This window comes from Typopeltis vanoorti, chromosome 3 (genome assembly GCF_054136105.1).
Source record: "Typopeltis vanoorti isolate ZY-2024b chromosome 3, IOZ_Tvanoo_1.0, whole genome shotgun sequence".
Taxonomy (NCBI): domain Eukaryota; kingdom Metazoa; phylum Arthropoda; class Arachnida; order Uropygi; family Thelyphonidae; genus Typopeltis; species Typopeltis vanoorti.
Window position 1 is genome coordinate 53,590,603 of NC_143551.1, and position 25,173 is coordinate 53,615,775.

The 25,173-nt window shown below is 37.1% G+C and overlaps 1 protein-coding gene across 1 annotated transcript in view; it reads right to left on the reverse strand.

Moving 5' to 3' along the window:
- The window catches only part of LOC150108157 (uncharacterized), a 280,382-nt gene that overhangs the window by 84,353 nt on the left and 170,856 nt on the right, over positions 1-25,173 (reverse strand). Inside the window, exon 13 of the mRNA XM_090390420.1 lies at positions 14,081-14,155. Coding sequence (XP_090246546.1) covers positions 14,081-14,155 — 75 coding nt within the window. The remainder of the gene's footprint in view (positions 1-14,080; positions 14,156-25,173) is intronic.

Below are 25,173 nucleotides of genomic sequence, written 5' to 3' on the forward strand. Positions count from 1 at the left end.
CCCCCCCCCCCTTGACAATGGAATATTTTATTTTCATACTTCTTGAGACCTTACCTGTAAAAAAGCTATTGCTAACATCAAGTAATTTTCTGAGAAAGTTGATTCATTTTTATATTTGGTTTATTTTTTATTATGATTTAATGATGCTTTTTTAGAAAATAAATTCCTATTAGTAAATTTTATTTTTTTAATGTATTTATAAATGAATAATTTTTCAATAAGAAATTTGTCCAGGTTATCTAAGGAGTATAAAAATAAAATACAATTTATTTTTTATTTTAGAAGTGACAATTTCTTCATGACAGCTAAGTGGGAAAAAAAGGAAAGGAAGATAAAAAAATCACTTTAAAAATTAACTTTAGTGTGGTATTCTCTGAAGCATGGAATCGCATGCAGCTCGATATCAATCAGGGTTGAAACATCTTAATTTTTGCCTTGCCTTTTTTTTTCCCTTTTGCATCTTTTTTCTTTGCAAGTACAGTGCGCCTTCTGACAAGACTGATTTTCATTTCCATAGGAGGAATAGCATTTTGAAAATGATTGGCAATAAGCCGAAAACCTTGTTGCAGAATGATCACAACTATTTTCAAATGATTTATATTTTCCAACAAGAAGGTCTATTAGTTCCATCCTGAAATCAATGGCTTCATTGATTGGCCTGATTTTTCAGGCCAATCAAAATATTCAAATTCCATACAGCTATGTCCAAAAAGATGGAAAAATATTTCCTTGTAATATTTCTTCCCTCTTTTTCTTTTTATTAGTCAATGTAGCTGTTGTCATCCTGCTGCTCCAACATGGGGGATGACAACAGCTTTGTTCTTACATTGAAAAGCTAGAATCAAAGCAGTCATCCTCTGAAGTGTCCAAATTATATCCTTCATCTTCAGTAAAAGGTGTTCTTCATCCCTATCAATGTCCATTTTTATGGGCTATCAATTTATATAAATCACAAGAAAATAACTATAACCAACTCAAAAGTAAAGTAGAGGAAATGTTGCTAGTGTCACAAGTGAAATTAGCACTAGACTTGAACTGTGCTAAAAAAAAGTATTTTTAATTAGGATATAGTGTGTGCCTTTTTATTGCAAATTGTGCTGCACTTTTTTCAGTTTGGACACAAGTGTCCATCGAAGTCGGCAGCACATAAGGAAGGTCTAACTCTGCCTTGGATTTTTTTTTTCTCAGTGGATGCATCGCAAAAATTACTACATGTATGCACTGAAAAATGTGAAAGATTTGTGGACTGTTTAGATAAACGAGAAGAGGGAATGTATTAACGTATGTGAAAAGTGTCTTGATAGATTAGAGTGATTAGAAATGGGAACAAGTGTTGGGACTGTAGTAGAAGAGCTTAGGCAAGAAGATATTAAACATCTAAAGAAGAAATTGGCTGATGAGAATGAGAAGAAGGATATTAGTATTACGAAGAAAAAGTCAAAGGTTAGTTGTATATCATTGTATGGGGAGGACTTGATCATTAGAGGTGTGATGACTAATAAAGTGCACAAAACATGCTTTCCTGGTGGAACAATGAAGTAAATAACTGATGCACTGCAGAACAGGAAAGACCAGGAATCAAAATTAGTGGCAGTCGTGAACACAAATGACTTAGTTGGGGAAAAAAAGAATGTTGATAGAGACTTGAGGCAGTTGTTGCAGCAGATAAAGAAGAATAGTGTTGTTGGAAACGTTGTAGGCGTGTTGCCAGATATGACAACAGTGAATTAAGAAGGAGAGCAGAGATAATGAATAGTAAGATGGCTGAGTTGTGTGAAGCAAAGGGGGTTCAATTTGTAAATCTGTGGAGTGAATTTGAAGGAAAGTTGGAACAGTTTAAAGTAGGTGGAATGCATTTGAATGGATTTGGTATTGTGCTTTTAGAAAAGCTATTATTTTCTGAGAAGGCACGAAGTCAAGAATTTAATGTAGTAAATAATCAGAGTCTACTTGTGAAGCAGAATAGCACAACTAAATAGATTGTAACAGTAAGAAGATGGATATGAGGTTGAAGATGTGGTTGCAGCAGCACAAGGTGATGAGATGCATAAAGGTGAGGATGAGACAGGTAGGAATGGAAATCAGAGTCAGGATCAGGGAAATGGAAGTGGTCAGACTGAAGAGAGAGAGGTATGGTATAGCAGCTAGAATAGAGAGAAAATGTTGGTGCTGCTAGAATGGCATCAAGGACACAAGGATTGTTATGATTGTACACAAATGTAAGGAATATTCGAAACAAGAGAGCTGAGTTTGTTGCATTGATTGAGTCAGCATGTCCAAATATAATTCGAATAAGTGAAACTTGGTTGTCTAAGGCAGTGCTTCCCAAACTTCTGGATGTCAGGGCCCCCTTTACAAAAATTAAAGTATTTCACGGCCCCCCTCGAAAAAAAATCATAATAGAGAGATATTTTATTATAATATTTATTGTATTTATATTCAATACAAAACATACACAGCGAATATTGCAAAAATCAAATGCATTTATTACATTTTTTGTCTCTTACCGTTTGGTTCTGAAGACAATGCGGGCTGTTCTGGTAAAATATGAAATACCGTCCTTTTTTTGAGTCTGTTTCTGCTTCTTCGGATTATTCGCGGGAATTTTATTTATTTTTTATCAGCCACTTATCCATCTCAGGGTTAAATTTTTTTAACGTAGAATAGATCAAATAATATCACCACCTACCGATACTGGCACACCACAGCCTGATAACATGAAATTAGTGAATATTACCTGAATAAGGGAATCCCCGAACCAGGAACATTTTTCTCTTTTGTGACTTTTCTCCCTTTACGGTAATTAAGCCTAACGCGAAACAGACAGCAAAGACAGGTTATTAAAACGTGCATATGATTGGTGCAGTATTAACAAAAGATCGCGCGACCGAAAGATAAAAGCATAGCTGACAATTGAGTTGAAATGCTAACTCTCTTCAACTGAATTCCATATGTGAAACTGCCATAACATTCATTATATATATATATATTACTTAGTTTTAACACTTTTACAAATTTTAACATGTTCGGTTGAATTTTATTGCTCCCTTTGGAAATTGAACTCACACACATCTAATTAATAACAATAGTTTTTAGTTAGATACTGTGTTTGCCCATGCAACATATGGTTTTGTTTCAGTCTATACAGCATAGTTTCTGTATGAAGGGACATGTGATTCATTAATTAGTGTGTTTTTATCCCACTTGTCTCTAATTGCACTATTTGTTGAGAAATATATTACACAGACTCCTCATACCTTATTCACTGGCATAATAAAAGTACTTGTTTTTATTGCTTCTGCAGTATAGTGGCTGTTAGGGAGGGCGTGTTGTTTACCACTGCAAGCGAGTTACTATCTCCCCACACGAACTTGTTTAAGCTTTTTTTCATGTGTGAAGTATATGCGAAACTTTTATTGGTAACAGAAAACTAGCTCGGATGACAGTGATAATATAAAACGAGTTTTGATATGTATATAAAGTCAATATCAACAGTCCCTGATTACGAACGCGTGATGAAAGGGACAGGAAGATTTGGAGCTTCCCTGGAGAGCATTCGAAGTAAATACCATTAATCACTGCTTTGAAATGAAACATATGAATAAGCAATATTTACTAATATTCATTAAGCGCTGAAATATGCAGGAAGCAAAGTTTGTGAACCAACACCAATGTGTGAATTTTTCCATTAAAATATAAAAAATAACAAAAAAGAAATAATAAATAATAAAAGTTAAATACGTTTATTTTAAAAGAAAAAAATCTACTTAGTCTTAAAACATTTTAAATTTGTTTTCATTATTTCACGGCCCCCTTCAACAAAACTTACGGCCCCCAGTTTGGGAAGCGCTGGTCTAAGGAGTATGTGATTTTTCCGGAAGGATAGAAATGTGAAATGAGGAGGGGGGAATGCTGTTAATGATTGAAGAGGAACTGTGTCCACAAAGTTGGAAGTTAATAGTGCATGCATAGATTTTGAATCTGTGTGGCATGAAGTTGAAATAAACAGGTTAGTATATCTGACAGGATGCTGTTAATAGGCCAGAGAATACTGATTGTGAAATGTTTAGGCAACTTAGTTGGGCATTTAAAAAGAAAGTAATCCTGATGGGAGACTTTAATTACAGGTATATAGAATGGAAGGAGGAAATGGTGTATGGGAACAAGGAGAGTGAATTTGTTGAATTTCTGAGAGATAACTATCTTAAGCAGTATATGACTGAAGCAACTAGAGGCTTTAATGTTTTGGATTTGGTGATAATTTCACAAGATGCAATTCTTAGTGAGGTGTTGACGCCACAGCTGGTTGGTGAGAGTGATCACAAGGTGCTTGTTTGGGAAGTGATGAAGAAAAGGTTACTGCCCAGAAATGGATATACGTTGAATATAAAGCAGGTGATTATAGGAAGCTCTACAGTCAGTAAGCATCAGTACATTGGGTAGATAATCTTAGCAAAAGAGATGTTGACAATGCATAGAAACTCACAAGGCAGTATCTGACAAAAAGCAATGTATAACTGCATATCAAGAGTTAAGCAATTAAATAGAGTAGGAGTGAACAGTTGAACAGTGAACTCAAGCAAGCTGTGCTGGAAAAAGACAGTTAGTGGTGATTGGATCCATGAAGTGGTATAAAGTGCAGGCTAGAAAGGTGATGAGCATGGTTAAAGAAAGAAAAGGTGCAGAATGAGAAGGGATTGGCTGGTCATGCCATGGTTAATTTCAGGGAATTCTTCTGCTACATGGCAAGCAAGAGAAAGATTAATTATGGCAGGTTGACACTGGTGGATAGTCATGGCAACAGAATAACAGTTGCATAAAGGATATAGTGGAATTACTGAATGAGCACTTTATCAGCATATGTCATATGAGTGTAAATGATGTGGTGCAATATATAGAAGGGAGGTAAGTATTAGGAGAATTGGAAGTGGAAGAATCAGAGGTGTATCAGAAGTTGGTTAGGTTAGATGTTAATAAAGCTGTGGGAATGGATGACATTATGACATATCACCATCTATTCTTAAGGAATATGCACCACAGTTGGCTATGTCCTTGATCTGGTTATTTAATGAAAGTCTTGCAGTGGGTAGGTTCCTAAGAAAATTATCAAGAAAATGGAAAGAAGGCACAATTGTACCACTCCACAAACATGGTTCTAGGACAGAAGTTTCCAGTTATAAACCAGTCTGTATAATTGCAGTGTGTGGTCAAGGTGTTGGAGAGATTGGTTAGGAATAGAATACAGGATTAGGTTGATGGACATAGTATTCTTTATGATAGTCAGCATAGATTTGTAAAGAGTAGGTCCTGTTTTAGCAATTTACTTGCATTTTATGATAGGGTAATGGGTGTGTTAGATAAGGGAGAATCATAAACAGTGATATTCTTGGACTTTGCAAAAGCATTTGATAAGTTGGTGTACAAGTTGCAGAGGATGGGAATAGATAGTATATTGGTTAGATAGATCGGAGATTAGCTCTCTAAATGATACCAGCAGGTTGTGTATGATGGAGCAGTGTCTCAAAAAAAGGAGGGTAACCAGTGGCATGCCCAGGGTTCTGTTCTTGGGCCCTTGCTGTTTAACTTGTATGTAAGTGATATATCATGTGGACTGAGTGGGAATCTAAAGTTGTTTACTGATGATGCAAAGTTGGGAAGAATTATAAGTAGCACTGCTGATGTTAATTCCCTTCCAGAAAATTTGAATAGACTTTTTACTTGGAAAAAAGTATTGTAGTTTTAATATCAATAAGTGCAAGGTATTGCATTTTGGAGTACAGAAATATAAGGCTGCATATCAGTGCCATATTGCAGGAAGTGGATGAGATTAGAGATTTGGGAGTCATGGTTGACAGTAAATTTAGAGGCTATATTGCTAGGTGTTGTAAACATTGCACATTGTAGTGCTACTATGATAAGAAGTCCTCTAACAGGTAGGGATAAGGAAGTGGTTGTGCCACTGTATAAAGCACTGGTCAGACTACATTTGGACTATTGTGCTCAAATCTGGTTACCTGGTTTTCAGTGTGATGTGGAGCATTGAAGTGGGTCCAGAGGTGACTAAGGCAACATCAGAACTCTGGCTATGGAGAGAGGTTGAAAAAATGTGGATTGCAGAGTTTGGTGTATAGGGGGAAAAGAGGTGATATGATAGAGACATTTAATTTAGTGAGAGGATTTTATTGGATTAATCCAGATGAGATTATAAAAAAAAGTAGAGGGCAAGAGGGAGAAAACCAGAGGTCAAACTCACCTTTTTTTTTTGGTAGTTGTTACCAATTTTGTTGGCCGAATGAATTCTAGACATATGATTTTGTTTTGCACAATTTTATCACTAGAAATTATCCAATTGAAAGTAAAATTTGGATCACTCGAAAAATTTCAATCGAGATATAATTTTAATAACACATTTCAATATATTCCACCTATATATTTCAGAATTACCAGTTTGACTTGTTTTGCAAAATTTTACCAATTAAAATAATCTCAAGTGAAGCCAAACTGAACCACGTCGACATCTTCAATAATTATTATTAATGATAATTTATTTTTGAATGAGGACAATATTATTATTACTGTTTATTTATTTATTTATTTTTGAATGAGGCTTGCATATACTAATTTTTTTTTTTTTTTTAAAGTCCAGCTAGACTAACATGCTTACGAACAAAACTAATTTAATAGGCACTTGTGTATTTATTTATTTTATTTTATTATTTTTATTTATTTATTTATTTTTGCAAAACGTATTTATAAAGTGTTAGTAATGCAAGAGCGATACCAGAGTGATACAACTTCGAAATGCAGCCGTTTTAAGAATAGCAAATTCGTGTATGCCACGAATATCCATATGTTAATGCTATATTTCGAAATAACAGAAACTGCAAAATGGCTTTTATAACTGACGAATTTATTTATATTTTACAAAAATTTAAAATGTCTTTCATCATAATTAAGATTCTGGGCTTACAGTTTTTGATAGAGGAGACATTTTTTCACTTTTTAATTCGGCTTTTACTTTTTTTTTTTTTTTTTTTTAGACATTTCACAATAAGTAAGAGGGTAGTGAACAAAGGCCTAGTGGTTTCTATCGGTAGCAATTTTCATTCACTGGCTGATCTCTATTATATACAGTTGACCATTGAAGAACGCGTGTTTGAACTACGAGGTCCACTTATACATGTTTTTTTTTTTTTTGAACAAATATATTATTATTATTATTATCATCACCCAAACAGAAGTCATACTTTCCCTTAAATTCATTCACCACACCTAAAGGCAAACTATTCCACTGCTCTCTGGGAGAAAAACCTATCTCTATCCCCTTTCTTGACTGTAAACAAACTTTCACATGCTGCTTGAGAAAGTTGTCTCGCAACAATTCAATAAATTCCTCTTCTTTCTTATCATGAAATTTCTCTTCTACCCAATCAATGTTTGGATAATCACAGTCACCTATAAAAATCACTCATTTAGTACCCATAAGGATAAATTGAATAAATAAGGATAAAATAACAGAAAATTATTTTGAAGGGCTCCTCAATCCATCTCTCTAGGGTTCCAATGGGATCTCTCGTATGAGATCCCACTGGAATCCTATTCTTCTCAGAACATCTCTTTTGATCGACCCATCAAAAGCTGTGTTAAGCAGCTTGATATAACAGTACATGTTTGAATGATTACCCTTATCAACTACATATTCGTGAACTGTTTGCAAATATCAGGTGCATCAACAAAGGGAATATTTACCAGAACTTATTCAAAGAACAATGAATAAATACTCCAGTGAATTTCATAAAGTAGTAAATGCCCAAACACGAGTCAGTTCCAAGATAATTTATTTAAGTTCAGCAATCGAAATTACACATCAATTATTTAAAACAGAAAACTTTTTTTTTGTGAGTGATCATTGGTTTACTCAGTGGAATTTTTGAAAAGAGGAAGCATTCGGTGAGGTACTGTTTGGTTTACACTCCGAAAACAACCTTGTTTGACGCATCAAGCGCCATCTGAACATCTTCGCCCCTCACTGTGATTCTTTTAGCCCATTCAGTTATGCTGACAGAGGCCTTCATGAGATCTGACATGGACAGAAAAATTTCTCTTCTAACTGCATCCTTCACATCATGTTTAAATTTTTTGATTTCACTTTGTTTCGCTAAACGCCGAATAGCACAATCACCAATCATTGGTTTCCTTCTGTTCTCTCGAAGGGAAGACACTGGTGGTAGTGGAATATTTTCCACTCTTCTTGTTCTCTTATGTTGACTTTCTTATGAGGGCTTATGTTGACTTTCTTGTTTGTTTTTGGCATGGTGGAGAGATGAATTAAGCAAAAGGCTATAACCAGGACACTCACAGCAGTAAACCAAAAACACACTAAGCATTGATTGTTGGATATTGCAGTTATTCGTGAAATAAATGAGTGAAGAGAGCATTGTTAACTGATGAAACAATGTCGAAAACAGTTCATTTGTTGCATCAAAATTATTAAAATAAAAATATAGTATGAAAAAATTACACACACACACACACACACACACACACACAGAGCAAATATTACTATAATTCAAATGTAGTCTAATTTCTTATCGAAGTTCTTTTGTTTGATGCATAATTTTTTTAATACCACAGAAATATTCGTGTTAAACTGCATTTTTTGTACTTTTTTATTAGTATATTTATTTTTATGTGCATTTTACATTTTAATGCAAAATCTGCACTAGCTACTGCATGCAGTATTCACATAACATTCATTGTGAAATTTCAAGTTTCACAACAGTGTCTAAGTGCTGAATCTAAGGAATCTATATGATCTTTCCATGATTCTCTCGTTGAGTTGCAGAATTAAAAACCCGAGTTTACTGGAGGAAACCCTACTCGCCTGTGCAAGAGATCAACTAACTACAGATCCAATCGAAGACGTTCCTCTAGTTGGGACTAGAATCAAACTTAGAACAATCTGTTTTCGAGCAACCTAGGGCAACTGACATTTCATAGGGCTATTGTCATATATTGAATAGGCTGATGAAAAGATGTTCAGGTAGTTGCATTAAATAAAAATAATCTTTCCTGAAAAACAGGATATGTATTATCATTTTTCATCCTCAACTTCTTACGCATTAGGTTTCATGGTCAATCACAACCTTACTCTTTTAGAAGCCTATTAATACTCCAATACGAAATTCGATCCCATGTGCATAGTGTGTAACATCTGTCGAGTGGGTATTTCCTGACAGGCCTCACAGGCATGGTGTGTCGATTAAAGTGATTTTTCTTTCTGTTTAAATATTTATTTACCTATTTTTTTACCCAATAATGTTTAATATGTTCCTATTTTATATACTTGTAAATTAATCTGTTTCTTATTTATACCTATTGTGATTTTCTTGCGAAATAAAATATAGTTAGTTTAATTTTGTACCAAAAAATATTTAATATTTTTGTTTTTATAAAACTAAGTTTATCTGATAATTTACATAAAACTATATAAGGTGCAATTCGCAAATGATTTTCTTGCCAAATAATATAAACTACTTTATTTTTTTCCAAATTATTTTAGTTGTTTTTTATACATTTTTTTGAAATTCCTGCTTTTTTGTTCAATAAATTTATAATTAATATATTTTGTATTTCATTTTTACTCACTGATTCATTTTTATAAACGGGGGGGAGCCAACTAAAGTTTTGCACACAGGCGGCAGACATTATTGGCGCACACCTGGTTATGATAAATATGTTGTCAGTTGAATGAACCTCCTAAGACGAGTCTGCTGACTCCATGGAGGGTGCAATAATAATCATAAATTATTTTTTGGCTTTATGAGCAATACCCAAATATATTTGGACAAATCTACTAAGTGGTTAAATAGCATGCAATGGCACTAGAAAATACTTGGAATATTAGACTAGAACATGCAGAAGCATGTCATCAAGTTCTATCATTGTACATATAAATTTACGACACCTATTCTTTAATAAACCCATGCTGACCTTGACAGAGAATCTTCTATTATCAAGCAGTTCTGATTCCTATCTCTCATCAACATTTCTAACAGTATAACGAGAACAGTCTCTACTTTCAAGCCACAGCCTTATTATTCTCTCTTTGTGAAGTAGAAGAAGTTTTCTCTGCTTCCGCTCTACTGGGATTCACACTGTTGTTCGACTCTTGTTAATAAATTAAATCAAGGCTGCTATTTATTTACTGGAACACTTTCTTTAAATATAGTGTTATGGTACTGAGTCATATTGCTTAATTCATATCAGAGTTACTTAATTCCTCATATATCTCCTGATCACTCATAACTAACATTGTACAGCCCTGATACCATCTTTGTTATCCGCCTTTATACCCTTTCCACAGTTAATTTATCCCTTTCAAATCCTGGGAACCAATCTGAGAACAATAGTTTAAGTGTGGTCTGATCAGAGTCTTATATAATAGAATGATAACCCTTTTATCTCTGCAGGTCAGTGTCCTTCTCATTATTGCAGCAATCCTCTGTGTTACCTTCACTACCTTTGCAATATGTCCCCTAAATTTCAGGTTTCTATCAATCATCAATCCCAGATCTTTTGTCACCTCTACTTCCTCCAGTTTAACTCCTCCCATAGAGTATGCAGCATCTCATAGATGTGTCCCAAACCTCAAGACCTTACATTTTGCTTCATTAAATTGACACCCCCATTCATTTGCCCATCTATCTAGCTTATTCAAATTCTCTTGCAGGGCTACCACATCTGCACTATTACTAATAACCCTTCCCAGCTTCGCATCATCCGCAAACAACTGAATATCCCCTTGCAATCCACGGACAATGTCATTGATATAAAGGTTATACAATATAGGTCCCAGTACTGACCCCTGTGGAACCCCACTTTTAATCTTCTGCCTCTTTGATATTGCTCCACCATACACAACTCTCTCTGATACCTATCAGACAGCCAATCCTGAATACAGTTGACCAATCTGACATCCAGATCCATGTGCTGCAATTTGAATATCAGTTTATCAAATGCCTTAGCTAAGTCTAGGAAAATGACAGTATATGCCTTTCCCTCATCTAATGCTCTTGTAACTTTATTATAAAAGGCTAGCATATTGCTAAAACAAGAGTGCCCCTTCAGAAATCCATGTTGACTCTCACAGATAACATTACCCTCATCTGCCCAATGCTGTATACGGTCCCTTATTACTTTTGCCAAGATCTTACTACCTACTGATGACACACAAACTGGCCTATAATCAGACACTTCCAGTCTGCTACTGTCCTTATGCAATGGCACTATTCTTACCTTCCTTCCATTCCATGGGCACCTATCCCACAGCCACACTTTCATTGAAAAAGCCAAGTCAAAGGCACTGTCAGTTCCCTAGCAATCATTCTCTCTAAACTCGTGGTGAAATACCATCCAGTCCCACAGCTTTACTGACATCCAGAGTAATCAGTATTTGGAACACTCTCTCCTCTTGCACCTCTAATCCTCGAACCATCCCTATCCCTCTAGTATTCAAATTGCCTCCTCCAGGATGAAATACTCCAATAAAGTGTTCATTGAACAATTCCACTATGTCCTCTGCATCAGTCACTCTATTCCCATTTTTATCCCACAATGTTATTCTTCCACAGTCATTTCTCCTCCTACTGGCCACAGCTAAAAAATTCCCTAGGATTTTCCTTGGATCTAAGGTCCAATCTTTTCTCATATTCCAGTTTTGCCTTCTTTACCATACTAGTCACTCTCCTGGCCTTTGTCTTATATTCTTCATGCATCTTCTCTTCACTTGTCTCCTTATATCTCTTTCATAGCCTCTTTTTCACATGCAGTTCCTGTTTAATATTGTTTGTCATACACTTTACTCCAAATTATGTCCTCTTCTTCACTCGTGGATACAGCTTTCCATTGCTGCTAACAAATATTCCTTCACAATTTCCCAAGCATTAATGATATCCCGGCCTTCCCATTCCTCCCACCATGAAACTTCCCCAAGTTGACATCAAAGACTATTATAATCACCTGCTTTATAATTCCACATACGTTCCCGTTTCTTTGATACTCCTGCATGTCTATTCATTTTCCAATTCAAAACTATACGATCACTCTCTCTCTCCAACTGGTTGGAGAGATGTCATCTCAGTTATTATCAACTCTTCTGATGCTATAACCAAATACAAAACTCTTGAACCTCTTGTTCCCCCTGTTACATGTTGCCTAAGACATTTGTCCCTCAAGAATTCTAGAAATTCCATTCCCTTATTGCTACATGCATCTTTCTCTCCCCAATTTATACTGCTGAAGTTAAAATCTCCCATAATAATCATTCTTCTTACACTTGCCACACTCAACTGTCTCAACATCTCCTGGTCCCCACCCTCTGTGCTCCTTGGTCTGTAGCAACACCCCACTAAATATCCTGTCTTGCCCACCTCTAACTCACACCATATGCTTTCGAAATCATTAGTGTCACAGCTTTCCAAAGTCTCCACTCTTAGAGGACATAGGTCATCACTTATCATAAGCAGTACTCCACCACCACCACGCTTTCCTTTCCTATCCTGCCAAAAATGCTGTACCTACCCAGCAACTTCTATTCCTGTTATTATATCCTCTTCTGTCAACCAGGTCTCGGTGATCCCAATAATCTTTGGCCAGGCTGATGCTATCAGTCCCACCAATTCCTCTCCCTTATTGTTAATATTATTATTATTCATCTTATCTCATCTTCCTTTTACCCTCTTTTACCTTGCAGTGTTGATGGTTTGTTAATCATCGGACCTCAAACCATTCACAGGATAAGGTAGCCAAGCCCTACACCCTGGTGTATCATATGTCATGTGGTGTTCGGTTCTCAAGGCTGGCTTGCCTGCTTTGTGGTATGTAAAACTCCAGGATAAACTGTGGAAAAAACGCTACTGTCCACGCCCAAGACTGGCTAACTTGGCTATGGCTGAGGAAGATCCTTCACCTCACGTCACTGATGGGAATCGAACCTAGGACACTCCTTCTCCAGGCATATGGTTGCAAAGCACACATATAACCGCGATTATTATTGTTATTATTCGTGACACCTCCAAAGAGTCTGAAGGCTCATCGTGGGAGGTCACCTACTGTACAACTCTCTGTCTCCACCAGTACACCGCCTTTACTACCAATCATCTACATCAACGCCATCTACTCACCACCACAACTAGTATTTTTTGTCTGCAAATTGCATGTGTTCTGAAGGGCCGATTTGTCAGTACGTGGGATGAAAAACCCGAGTTTCCAGGAGAAAAAACCCTGCTACCGCCGTATGAGTATATATATATATATATATATATATGAAAAAGTCCGTATAAAGATTCCTCTTGTCACGACAAGAATCGAACATGCCTTTTCTAATCGAAGGGTGCAACATACTGTCGTTCTTCCAATTGCGCTACAGAGGCGCTCAAAGTATCTTATTATTATCTTAAAAAAAATCTTATTAAAAGTATCTTATTATTACTATTATTATTAATGCTATACATCTCTATGAAGTCAGGTCCCCACTGTCACATATGCAAAACTGTATGATGTGCAGATCTCATTTGTATTTCGACATATTCATTCTCATTCATATTCAATTTTGTCATCGTTCTCCACAACTTCATAAAATAGTACAAAAAATATGTTTCAAACACATAGAACTCTACAATGAGTTACAAAAAGCTATGAAAAATAAACAAAATTACACCAAAACTATTAAATTACACGCTATAATAAATAAATTGAGTATTCTGTTACTGGATTTGTTACCAACATTAATGCCTTTATGGATAAGCCTTAAAGCTAATTTACCTCTTTCTACTAAGTCGCATTAGATCACTGCCAGGATTTTGATCATTTTAATGTACACAAACTGTCTGTTTAACATATTCTACACTAATCTGTAACGTAGAAAATATCTTAGAAAGGCTATACCAAATGATGTTTGTATACCTTGTGCACAATAGTGTGCAGATTGGAATAACTGGTGTGCAGGCATCTTCACAAAATATTTACTACAGGAAAACTGACTAAAATGAAATTAGATAAATTTCTAATAAACACTCACGTGTTGAGTCCATAGAAGAACTCTTCACTAATCCTTTATCATCTTTTTCTTGTGAATTTTCATTTGCCTTTTGTTCTGCAAATAAAGATTTCATTGCAAACAGAACATATTTTCTATATGACATATGATTATAATATTTCTAAATTCATTGCTTTCTATAATTATTATTATTATTATTCACAAGTCTCTATAGAGTCACTAGATTCATCACTTAAGATCCTTCCATTACATACATAACAAATACTTATTATCCCTTACCTTGAAAAAAAAACCTCACTGTTGCTGCTCAATAACCATTCTGGAAGTGCATTTTACTCACTTATCACCCTCTGTGTAAAAAATCTACTCATCACTCTCGTTCACCTATTAACAACTACTCTATACAACAGTTCCACTTTCTTCCTTCTATCTGCCAAGTTCTACAAAGTTTACTTCCTCAATCTATTCTTATACTCAACATTTCACAGTCCTAACAGTCTTAGACACTCAGATTTTCCCAGTGTTTCCAACCAAATATGTAATCATAGCCCAGATAAAGCCTGATCAATGCTTTGTACAAAGCACAAACATGTTCCTATCCTAACTCATTATCTTTCTGCATATGACAGCAAACAGGTAAGATATATTAACCATTCTTGCAATGTGTCCTATAAATTTCAGCTATTTATTATTATTATTAACATCAGAACTCCATGGAGTCAGAGATTCACCATGGGAGGTATGCACTATTGCATATAATGCTCATCCAACTGTGCCTTAAACTGATTCAACTTGTCTACATTCACAACACACTCAGGCAATGCATTCCATTCACCAACCACTCTCCATGCAAAGAACCTACTCTTCACGCCTCTGTTCATACTCTCCTTATACAGTTTCCAGTGATGGCTTCTTGTTCTACCCCCCCCCACACACACACACCTCTCCCATTCTATGAAAAATCTCTTCCATGTCAATTTGATAACAATCTCTGACTATATGTCAGGGATTGTTATATGTCTTATATGTCTCAGTCATATCTGCAATTGTACAATGAGAGTGTGAGCAGAGGAGTGAAGAGTAGGTTCTTTGCATAGAGAGGTTGGTGAGTGGAATGCATTGCCTGAGTGTTGTGAACGTAGACACATTGAATCAGTTTAAGGCACAGAATCATGAGTGTTGATTAACAGCTGCTCTTGTACTTACAGTTTTGGAAGAAAGAGAAGGAATGATAGTGGCTAATTCAAGACAGCATTGTTTATGAAAGTACCTGGAAAAGGCATAAGAAAGAAACTAAACATCTATAAGCAGTATTCTATAGTTTTGAAAATTTGGGATTTATACAGTGTAAGCAGTTGTATAGGTAAGAACAAATGCCTGAGCACAAAAGTACACAGTTTCTTTAGCAGCTGCAGGAGCTATGGCTGAGATGTGTTTATGCTAGGAAAGGTTGGTTAGCATAAGAATGAAAATCTGATTAAGTTTGGATATCTGGCTTTTATCAAAAGTTAAGGTAAGTGACATGAGATTTTCTTACAAGAAATTAGGACTTAATTTTGTAACACTGAAGTTTTACAAGGATATTATCTCCCAACTAAAGTATAGTAAGGAGATCAGAGTTTAGGGTTCTGGTTATAGTATATACATATTGAGGCTTCTATCCCATAGCCATCTTGTGCTATGTGCACTGAATCTTATCTGATCACTTTAGTTAAGCAGAGTTGAGACCACAGGATTGAGGGAATGCAATTTGCAAACCTCTGTAAATAGAACATAGAGAAGCTATATGATTTGGACATATAAGTTTGTGAGTTGTTATTACCAGATAAATGTGGAGAAGATATTTCATAGAGTAGAGGGCAGCAAGGATAGAACTAGAGGCCATCCATGAAAGCTGTATAAGGAGGGTGTGAGTAGAGGAGTGAGAAGCAGGGTCTTTGTGTGGAGAATGATTGGTAAATGGAATGCATTGCCTGAAAGTGTGGTAAGTGTGGAAAAAACTGTGAATGGAAAAAATGTAGTAATACAAAAAATATACTACTATGTTTTTTGGTCTATACTCTCTTATGCCAAAAGCTTTTTTGGCATAAGAGAGTATAGACTTCCCATGATGAGTCCTTTGACTCCATGGAGGTCAAATAATAATAATAATAATATGAAGCTGGTGACATGGATAAGAGGTGGCTGATACACAGATATACAGCAGAGAGTAGTATATAGTGGTGTGGAAACTAGAAGAATGCAAGCAACTAGTGGATTGCCTCAAGGCTCTATATTAGGGCCACTACTGTTTAATTTGAGTGTGGGAAGTATTTAGTTATTTACTGATGATGTAAAACTGGGGAGAGCAATAATTAATAAAGGTGATGTAGACATCTTGCATGATAATTTAAATAAATTGTAGTCAATGGATAATGAACTTAATAATCAACTTAATAGTTGACAATTTAGTGCTGCAAAGTATAAGGTTGTGCACTTTGGGTTGTCCAGAGGTTGTTCAACTAATGAGTGCCCATTTTGTTAAAAGTTATCAACCTGGTGTGTGCATCATTGAGCTCACTGCTGCCTCTTCACTGGATGAAGAAACTCAGGTGTATGAGGATGAGGTATTAAAGCTCTTGCACAAATTGAATAAGAATTCAGCAATAGGAACTGATGGGATATCAGCATGTGTGCTAAAAGAGTGTTCAGCTGAACAGGTTATTCCTTTGACCAGGCTGCTTAATATGAGTCTTAGAAAACAGGGAAGATTCTGCAGGAATGGAAAGAATGTAAGTTAATTCCATTGCATAAGGATGGTGCAAAGACTAATGTATCCAACTATCAACCAATTAGTATCTCAGGAGTGGTGAAGATTTTGGAAAAACAGTTTAGAGCACTCATTCAGAAACAGGGTGACAGTGAATCTATATTTTGCAATGAACGACGAGTTTACTAAGGGAAAAGGTCGTGTTTTATAATTTGCTCACATTCTATAACAATGTTACCATTGAACTAGACAAGGGGAATGGATATACCATGTTACTTTTGGATTTTGTTAAGACTTTTGACAGAATATAGCATGGTAGACTGTTACATAAATTGCAGAATATGGGTTCGGATTACAGAATTTGGATTAGCATGGAATGGCGGACTGAAAGATATCAAAAAGTAGTATATGGGGGGATGTGAGTCTGCAAGATTTAAGGTAACCAGTATTTATTTATTTATTCATATGGAGTTTCCTCCCTTGTCTCCCCCATCCCTATTGGGGTGAGTTGAGCCCCCTCATGGGGGGGGGAGGTTAAGTATTTATGGCTGTAGATCTGTGTGTGTGTTCACGAGGCCAGTTTGCCTGCTTGCGGGATGAAAACTCCCAGATAAACTGGGGGGGGGGAATCCTGCTGTCCACGCCCAAGACCGGCTAATTTGGCTATGGCTGAGGAAGATCCTTAAGTTCCTCATTTCGGCAACAGGAATCGAACCCAGGACACTCCTTCCCCAGATATGGTTGCGAAGCACAAAGCCACTACGCTAACCATGCGGACACAAGGTAACCAGTGGTGTACCACAAGGATCAATGCTTGGCCCACTGTTATTCCACCTGTACATTAATGATATTGGGAAGGATTTGACAAGTGGCATACAGCTATTTGCTGATAACACAAAGATGGGTAGGGTAATCAGGAATGCTGCTAACATGCAGTACTTTCAGAATGATTTGAATAGGCTGGAATTGTGGGCACTGGAAAATGGATGTCAGTTCAATGTCAGTAAATATAAAGTCATTCACTCTGGCAGGATTAAATATCCATGCCCACAAGGAGATGTGCTTTACATTATGAGAAATACTAAGGAAAGTGATCAGAGCTTACTCCACCTTTACCATGAGTTTCCCCTGTCATGAAAGGTTGGCTTACGTTTGGATCCACCGAAACTTTTATAGTTTCTATATATTTGGCACGAAACTCTTGTAGTTTCTCTATTTGGTTTGAAATAATGTTGGATTCAATATCCACTTAATTTGAATAATTTTGCATCGCTGAAGTGAAACCTTTTGGCTCTTTATTTCAGTAATTCTTGGTACCTTTTGTGATGTGACACCTTTTGGCAATTCGTATAGTAAAGTATAACTTCTGCATCACTTCAACCTGGGTATTTACATTTGGGTCTACCTATCCACTGATGAGACCTCGACAAAGGATGAACCGGTCTGGGTAGTGCCCCCCCCCCCCCCCAAATGTATAGCATCATACATGTCTGCAAGGAGATGTACTTTACATTATAGGAAATACTAAGGGGAGTGATCAGTGCTTACTCCACCTTTACCACGAGTTGCCCCTGTCATGAAAGTAATAGATTTAGTTTAATCCTTTATCCCAGTGAGAGCAAACAAAGTTTGCGCCTGAAAATATCTTCAGGACTAAATATAGTGTTGTACTATCTTATCCAGTAAGTAGTGCAACACCAAGGCAACTCGTGGCAAAGGTGGAGCAAGCTACCAGGCACTTCTAACCCAGTATCTCCCATAATGCAAAACACATTTCCTATGTGGATATGTATACTGTTATGCATTAAAGGGATTGGCCATCTACCCAGACTAGTTTCGACCTTTATTGAGGTCTCTTCAGTGGGAGCCAGGCCCAGAGCTGGAGATACCAGGCAGAAGCAGTAGCAAGTCATCTGTGCCTATGGGAGTTGCCAAAAGGTTTATCACCTTTTGGTGATAAACCTTTTGGTGTTGAAAATAAATTTTCAACACCTGTCATGAAAGGTTGGCTTACGTTTGGATCTGCCAAAACTTTTATAGTTTCTATAAATTCGGCACGAAACTCTTGTAGTTTCTCTATTCAGCTTTGAAATAATGTTGGATTCAATATCCACTTAATTTGAATAATCCAATGTCGTACTATATTGGTGGAATTATGCTAGAAGAAACTGATGAGGCTAGGGATCTTGGAGTTTTAGTAGATAGGAAGTTGAAGTTCAAGAGCCATGTAGCAAAGATTGCAAATACAACTCAAAAGATAACTGCAATGCTCAAATGAATGTTCACATGTAAAGATAAGGATGTCATTTTTGCATCTTTACAAATGGATGTCAGTTCAATGGGGCCTTGATAAGACCTCACTTGGACTATTGTGTGCAGGTCTGGTCTCCTTTGTGATTCTGATATAGTGGAGAGAGTGTTAAAAATTATATCAGGATTGTGAAATGCTGATTATGAAGACAAATTGAGAATTTGTAGACTGCAGACACTAGCAAACAGGAGAAAGAGGGATGATATGGTTCAGACTTACAAACTTCTGAAAGGGTCATACAGGATTTCAGTTGATGGAATTTTTCAATTTATGGAGGGTGAGAAAAAGGACAAAAGGGCATCCTTGGAAGCTGAGAATGAATGCTGCTAAGAAGGGGGTAAGGGCTAGATTTTTCTCTCATATGGTAGTGCATGATTGGAATGGATTGCCATTGGATGTTCTGAGTGCAAGTGGCCTATGTGGCCTCCCTCAATGAGTCTGTGACTCCCTGGAGGCCCCTCTTAATAATAATGATGATGATGATGATAAAAACTTATAAGTTTCTATCATTATTATATCAATTATTATATCTGCTATATCAAGATTGATATAACAGAAAAATTTTAATACATGATGAGTTGGGAGAAAATGAGGGGTCACTCCTGGAAGTTGTGTAAGAGTGTGATTATGAAGGGTTGTGAGTGCCCTTGACAGTGAATAAGTTTAAAGAGAGGTAATGTTAGGTATTTTTTGTGAATAATGGTAAGTGTGGTTTCCTGCAATGTGTCTTTCAACTAGATGGAAATACCCATATAATAATATCCAACATTAAATTAATTTTTATTGTTACACAGAAAGAATATTTAACAAGATATTTATTACACCAAATTTTACATGGAAACTCATTAAGTAAATAAACTCAAACCTTCACTCATTTTGCAATAATCCTGAATACAAAACTAAAGGGGGGGGGGCAGCTATCTCCAATTCAGGTGCAGCAGTTATCAATGAGATCTTGCATTTTTTATTACTAAAATTGCAATAAAAACACAAGATTTCATACCCATTCATAATATCCAAATAAAATATACATTAATAGTGAAAAATTCTTTCTGCACTTGTTTATGTTTTTATAATGACACTATTTAACTGGAAATGGTTTCATGTCAGATATAGTGTAATCAAAAGTTTTATAAATATTCTGCAATCACATTATGCAAATATGTTTTGCTATTGAAATGAGAACAAGAACAAAGATATTCATGTATTCATTTTTGCATAGCTCTTAGAAAGTTATTTTTCACTTGGTAAGACTATAATAAATTTGGTTTAATCCCTTATCCAAGTGTGAGCAAACAAAGTATGCACCTGAAAATATCTTCAGGACTGAATATGGTGTTGTACTACCTTACCAGGGTAGGTAGTACAACACCAGGCAACTCATAGCAAAGGTGGAGCAAGCTACCAACACTCCTATTCCAGTATCTCCCATAATGCAAAACACATGTCCTTGTGGATATGTATAATGTTATGCATTAAGGGATTGGCCACTACCCAGACTAGTTTCGACCTTTATTGAGGTCTCTTCAGTGGGAGCCAGGCCCAGGGTTGGAGATACCAGGCAGAAGCAATAGCGAGGTCATCTTTACCTATAGGAGTTGCAAAAGGTGTGCCACCTTTTTTATTAAATTACTCTGGATTTAGAGAAAGATGTTGAAAGTTTATTTTTTACTTGGTTAGACTATAATAAATTTAGTTTAATCCTTTATCCAAGTGTGAGCAAACAAAGTATGCACCTGAAAATATCTTTAGGACTGAATATGGTGTTGTACTACCTTACCAGGGTAGGTAGTACAACACCAGGCAACTCGTAGCAAAGGTGGAGCAAACTACCAACACTCCTATCCCAGTATCTCCCATAATGCAAAACACGTCCTTGCGGATATGTATAATGTTATTCCTTTATTGGGTCTCTTCAGTGGGAGCCAGGCCCAGAGTTGGAGATACCAGGCAGAAGCAATAGTGAGGTCATCTTTACCTATAGGAATTGCCAAAAGGTGTGCCACCTTTTGCTCCTAGTAGCTTGCTCTACCTTTGCTACGAGTTGCCTGGTGTTGTACTACCTACCCTGGTAAGGTAGTCTTCTTCTTCTTCTTCTTCTTCTGCAGCTTCTCCCACTTAAGTGGGGTCACTGTTTGTTATGAGTCTCCTCCACACCTTCCTGTCTTGGGCTGTCACCACATCCAAGTTCTTCATCTTCAAGTCCTCTTCTACCAGCTCCCTCCATCTCTTCTTTGGCCGTCCACGCTTCCGCCTTCCTTGCACATCCATCTGCATGACCCTTCTTCCCACATATTCGTCCTCCCTCCTCATCACATGACCAAACCATCTCAACCTTGCCTCCTGTATTTTCGCTCCTAAGTTCGTAACTTTCACTGTTCCCCTGACATAGTCATTTCTCAGATGATCCTTTCTGGTCACACCGCACATCCACCTAAGCATTCTCATCTCTGCTACTTCCATCCTGCTAATGTTATTTTTCCTCAGGGCCACAGTTTCTATAGCATATGTCATAGCTGGCCTCACTACTGTCCTATAAATTTTGCCTTTCAGATTGATCGGCACCTCTTATGGCATAACACTCCAGCCATCTCCCTCCAGTTCCTCCAACCTGCTTGTATCCTGCATCCCACTTCCTTCTCAGCTCCTCCATCTTCTTCCACTGTTGAACCTAAGTATCTAAAGTCTCTCACCTTCCTGATGACATTTCCTTCCAGCTCCAGGTCTGTCTCCTGGCCACCGCCCACTGCGCAACACATATACTCTGTCTTACTTCTGCTCAGTCTCATACCTCTCTCTTCCAGTACTTTTCTCCATCTTTCCAGTTTAGTTTCCGCTTCTTCTCTTGAATCTACACACAGCAAGATGTCATCTGCATACAACATTGTCCAAGGTGCATCTTCTCTCACCTCCTCTGTTACCACCTCCATCACAATATTAAACAGAAACGGACTTAATGCTGACCCTTGATGTAAGCCAACTGTTACTTGAAAACTTTCTGTCTGTCCCAAACAGGTCCGAACACTTGTCTTCACATTTCTGTACATTTCCTGCACCAACCTGACATATTTCTCTGGCACCTTCTTCTCCCTCAGACACCTCCAGACTTCTTGCCTTGGCACTCTATCGTATGCTTTCTCCAGATCAATAAATACCAGATGTAGCTCCCTTTGTTTCTCTCGATATTTTTCCATCATCTGTCGTAACCCAAAGATAGCATCTGTTGTTGATCTACCAGGCATGAAGCCAAATTGTTCCTTTGCAATCTCCACCTCCTCCCTCAATCTACCATCAAGAACCCTTTCTAGGATCTTCATTGTGTGGGACATCAACTTTATTCCTCTATAATTTTTACGGTCTTGTGCATCCCCTTTACCCTTGTAGATGGGAACAAGAGTACTCTCCCTCCATTCCTCGGGTATATTTTCCTGTTGGAAAACTTTCATGAACAGGTCCCACAGCAGGTCAATTCCTTCTTCCCCCAGTGCCTTCCATGCCTCCACTGGAATTCTGTCGGGGCCCACCGCTTTTCCATTCCTCATCCTCTTCATGGCCTCCATCACTTCCATTCTACTGATGTTCTGCACCATCCCCTCAGAAGGCTGCCCATCTCCTCTGTGAGTCCTTGCATTTTCCTCATTCAGAAGTCCCTCAAAGTATATTTTCCATCTGTTTCTTATGTCCACATCCCTCCATAATACTCTTCCTTCAGCATCTTTGATCTGCCTCACATGTAAGATGTCCTTAGCTGCTTTATTTCTACATTTTGCTAGTTGGTAAATTTTTCTCTGTCCTTCCTTCGTTTCTAATTGATCATACAGATCTTGATATGCCATGGCCTTCGCCTGTGCCACAACTCTCTTGGCTTCTTGCTTTCTCTCTTTGTACACCTCTCTGTCCTCTTCCACTCTTGACTCATCCCACTTCTGCTTTGCCTTCCTCTTAGCTGTCACTGCCACTTGTACATCATATTCAGTCCTGAAGATATTTTCAGGTGCAAACTTTGTTTGCTCACACTTGGATAAAGGATTAAACTATATTTATTATAGCTCTTATAGCTCTTAGAGTCCTATTATATATATATATATACAGGGTGGTCATAATTAAAGAAGAGGTGTTCAGAGACTGTAGCAAAACATGTATTGGACAAAATTCAACCAAACGTGGTATAAATACACTCTGGAACATGGGGTATTTATTTATTATTATTATATGACACCTCCAAGGAGTCCAAAGACTCATCGAGGGAGGGAGGGCACTTACTCTAAAACTCTCTGTCTCCACCACTCATTCCACCAACTACAACTAATGCCATCTACCATCCACCAGCACCACCACTAGTATTTCCACAGACAATCACAAACATCAATGCCCACAGTAGGCATGAACCTGCAGCCTTTTGGCTGGAGAGTGGATATGCTAGCCACTCAGCCAACCAGGCCAGCAGAAGATAAAAACTAGATAATATTTATAAGTTTTTTTAATTTTTTAAATTTAATTTATAAAACAAGATAAAATTTACAGATGATAAAAAATAGTACAAAAAGTTATATGAACACGAAAATCGATTTTCGTGTTCATATAACTTACAAATGTGGTTCAATATGTCCTCCTTTCAGATGTTTGAATGAACTGCATTCTGTGAATGACATTTTCTACAGCGGAATGCAACAGATCTGCATTGATTTTCCTCACATGCTGCATTATTCTGTCTTTCAAGGTTGGTAAATCAGGAACATGTTCTTCATACACCATGCATTTCAGATGGCTACAACCAAAAGTTACAGGGATTGAAATTGGCAAACGAGGTGGCCATGCTGTGGGAAATGCACGACTAATCACGCTGTGTTCTGTGAAGTGTTTTTGTAACATTTACTGTACGAGCATTCTAATGTGAGGTGGTGGTGGTGGTGCTCCATCCTGCATGAATATGGTAGAGTCGAAGCATCTTCACTGCTGCAGTTTCGAAACAACAAAGTGCAGCGTCTCTCGAAACCTAACAGCAGAGAGACAGTACAAGTCAGTCAGGCAAAGTTCAAAGACAGTACAAGTCCTGGCGGGCAAAGTTCTTCAAAAAAAAAAAAGTACAGACTGATAATAAATGACAGTGAAACCACACCACACTGTGACTTTCGGTAAGTGTAAAGGGATCTGATAGAACAAGTGAGGGTTATTCACAGTCCAAATGCAGCAACTGCGTGAGTTAACACTACCATTCAGATAAAAATGTGCCTCGTGACTCCACAAGATCTTTCATGGCCATGGCATCATCCCCCTCCATTTGAACTAAGAACATCAGAGAAAACTGCAGTCAAGTTTTTGCATCAGCAAAGCTTGAGTATGAGAGATCTTGTAGGGGAAAAACCTCAGCATTTCACATGGGATTTTCCACACAGTTGAGTATGGCACTTCAAGTTGCTTGCCCGAGCACTTCTGTACCCTTGTGCATTATTCATTCTGTGTTCCATGACGGCAGTTGCAACTTCAAATTGTTGAAGAATAATCCATTTGCATCCTTATTCTGACCTCACTGATAAAGATTCACTATTTTCAAGTCGTAAAATCATTTTTCTAAGATTAGTTATTGCCATTGGACCTTTTCTCCTATCCTTCAAATTCCAGAATTCTCAAAGCACAGCATTAGCATTATCGCGTTGTTGATATTAAAGCTTGACTAGCAACACACATTCAGGTAAGGTGAGATCCATACCACTTCATTCTTATCAAAATGATGCAAGTATGTTTTCGTCTTCCTTATATCCACCACCTCATCAGTACAAATAGTGAGATTATGCAAATATCACACAATTCTAGTGCCATTGGTCTGCTGGTGGCAGAATTTTGTATACTTTTTTTTTTCTATAAATCAAAACCCTATGTTTCAGAGTATATTTACACCAAGTTTGGTTAAATTTGTCTAATAAATTTTTTGCTACAGGGCTTCTGAACACTTCCTCTTTAATTATGGCCACCCTGTATCTACAATGTTTAGAAAGAAGTCAAGGAACACCATAGTATGAGGAACAAACAGCCATGGTGCCCACCTTAATAAGA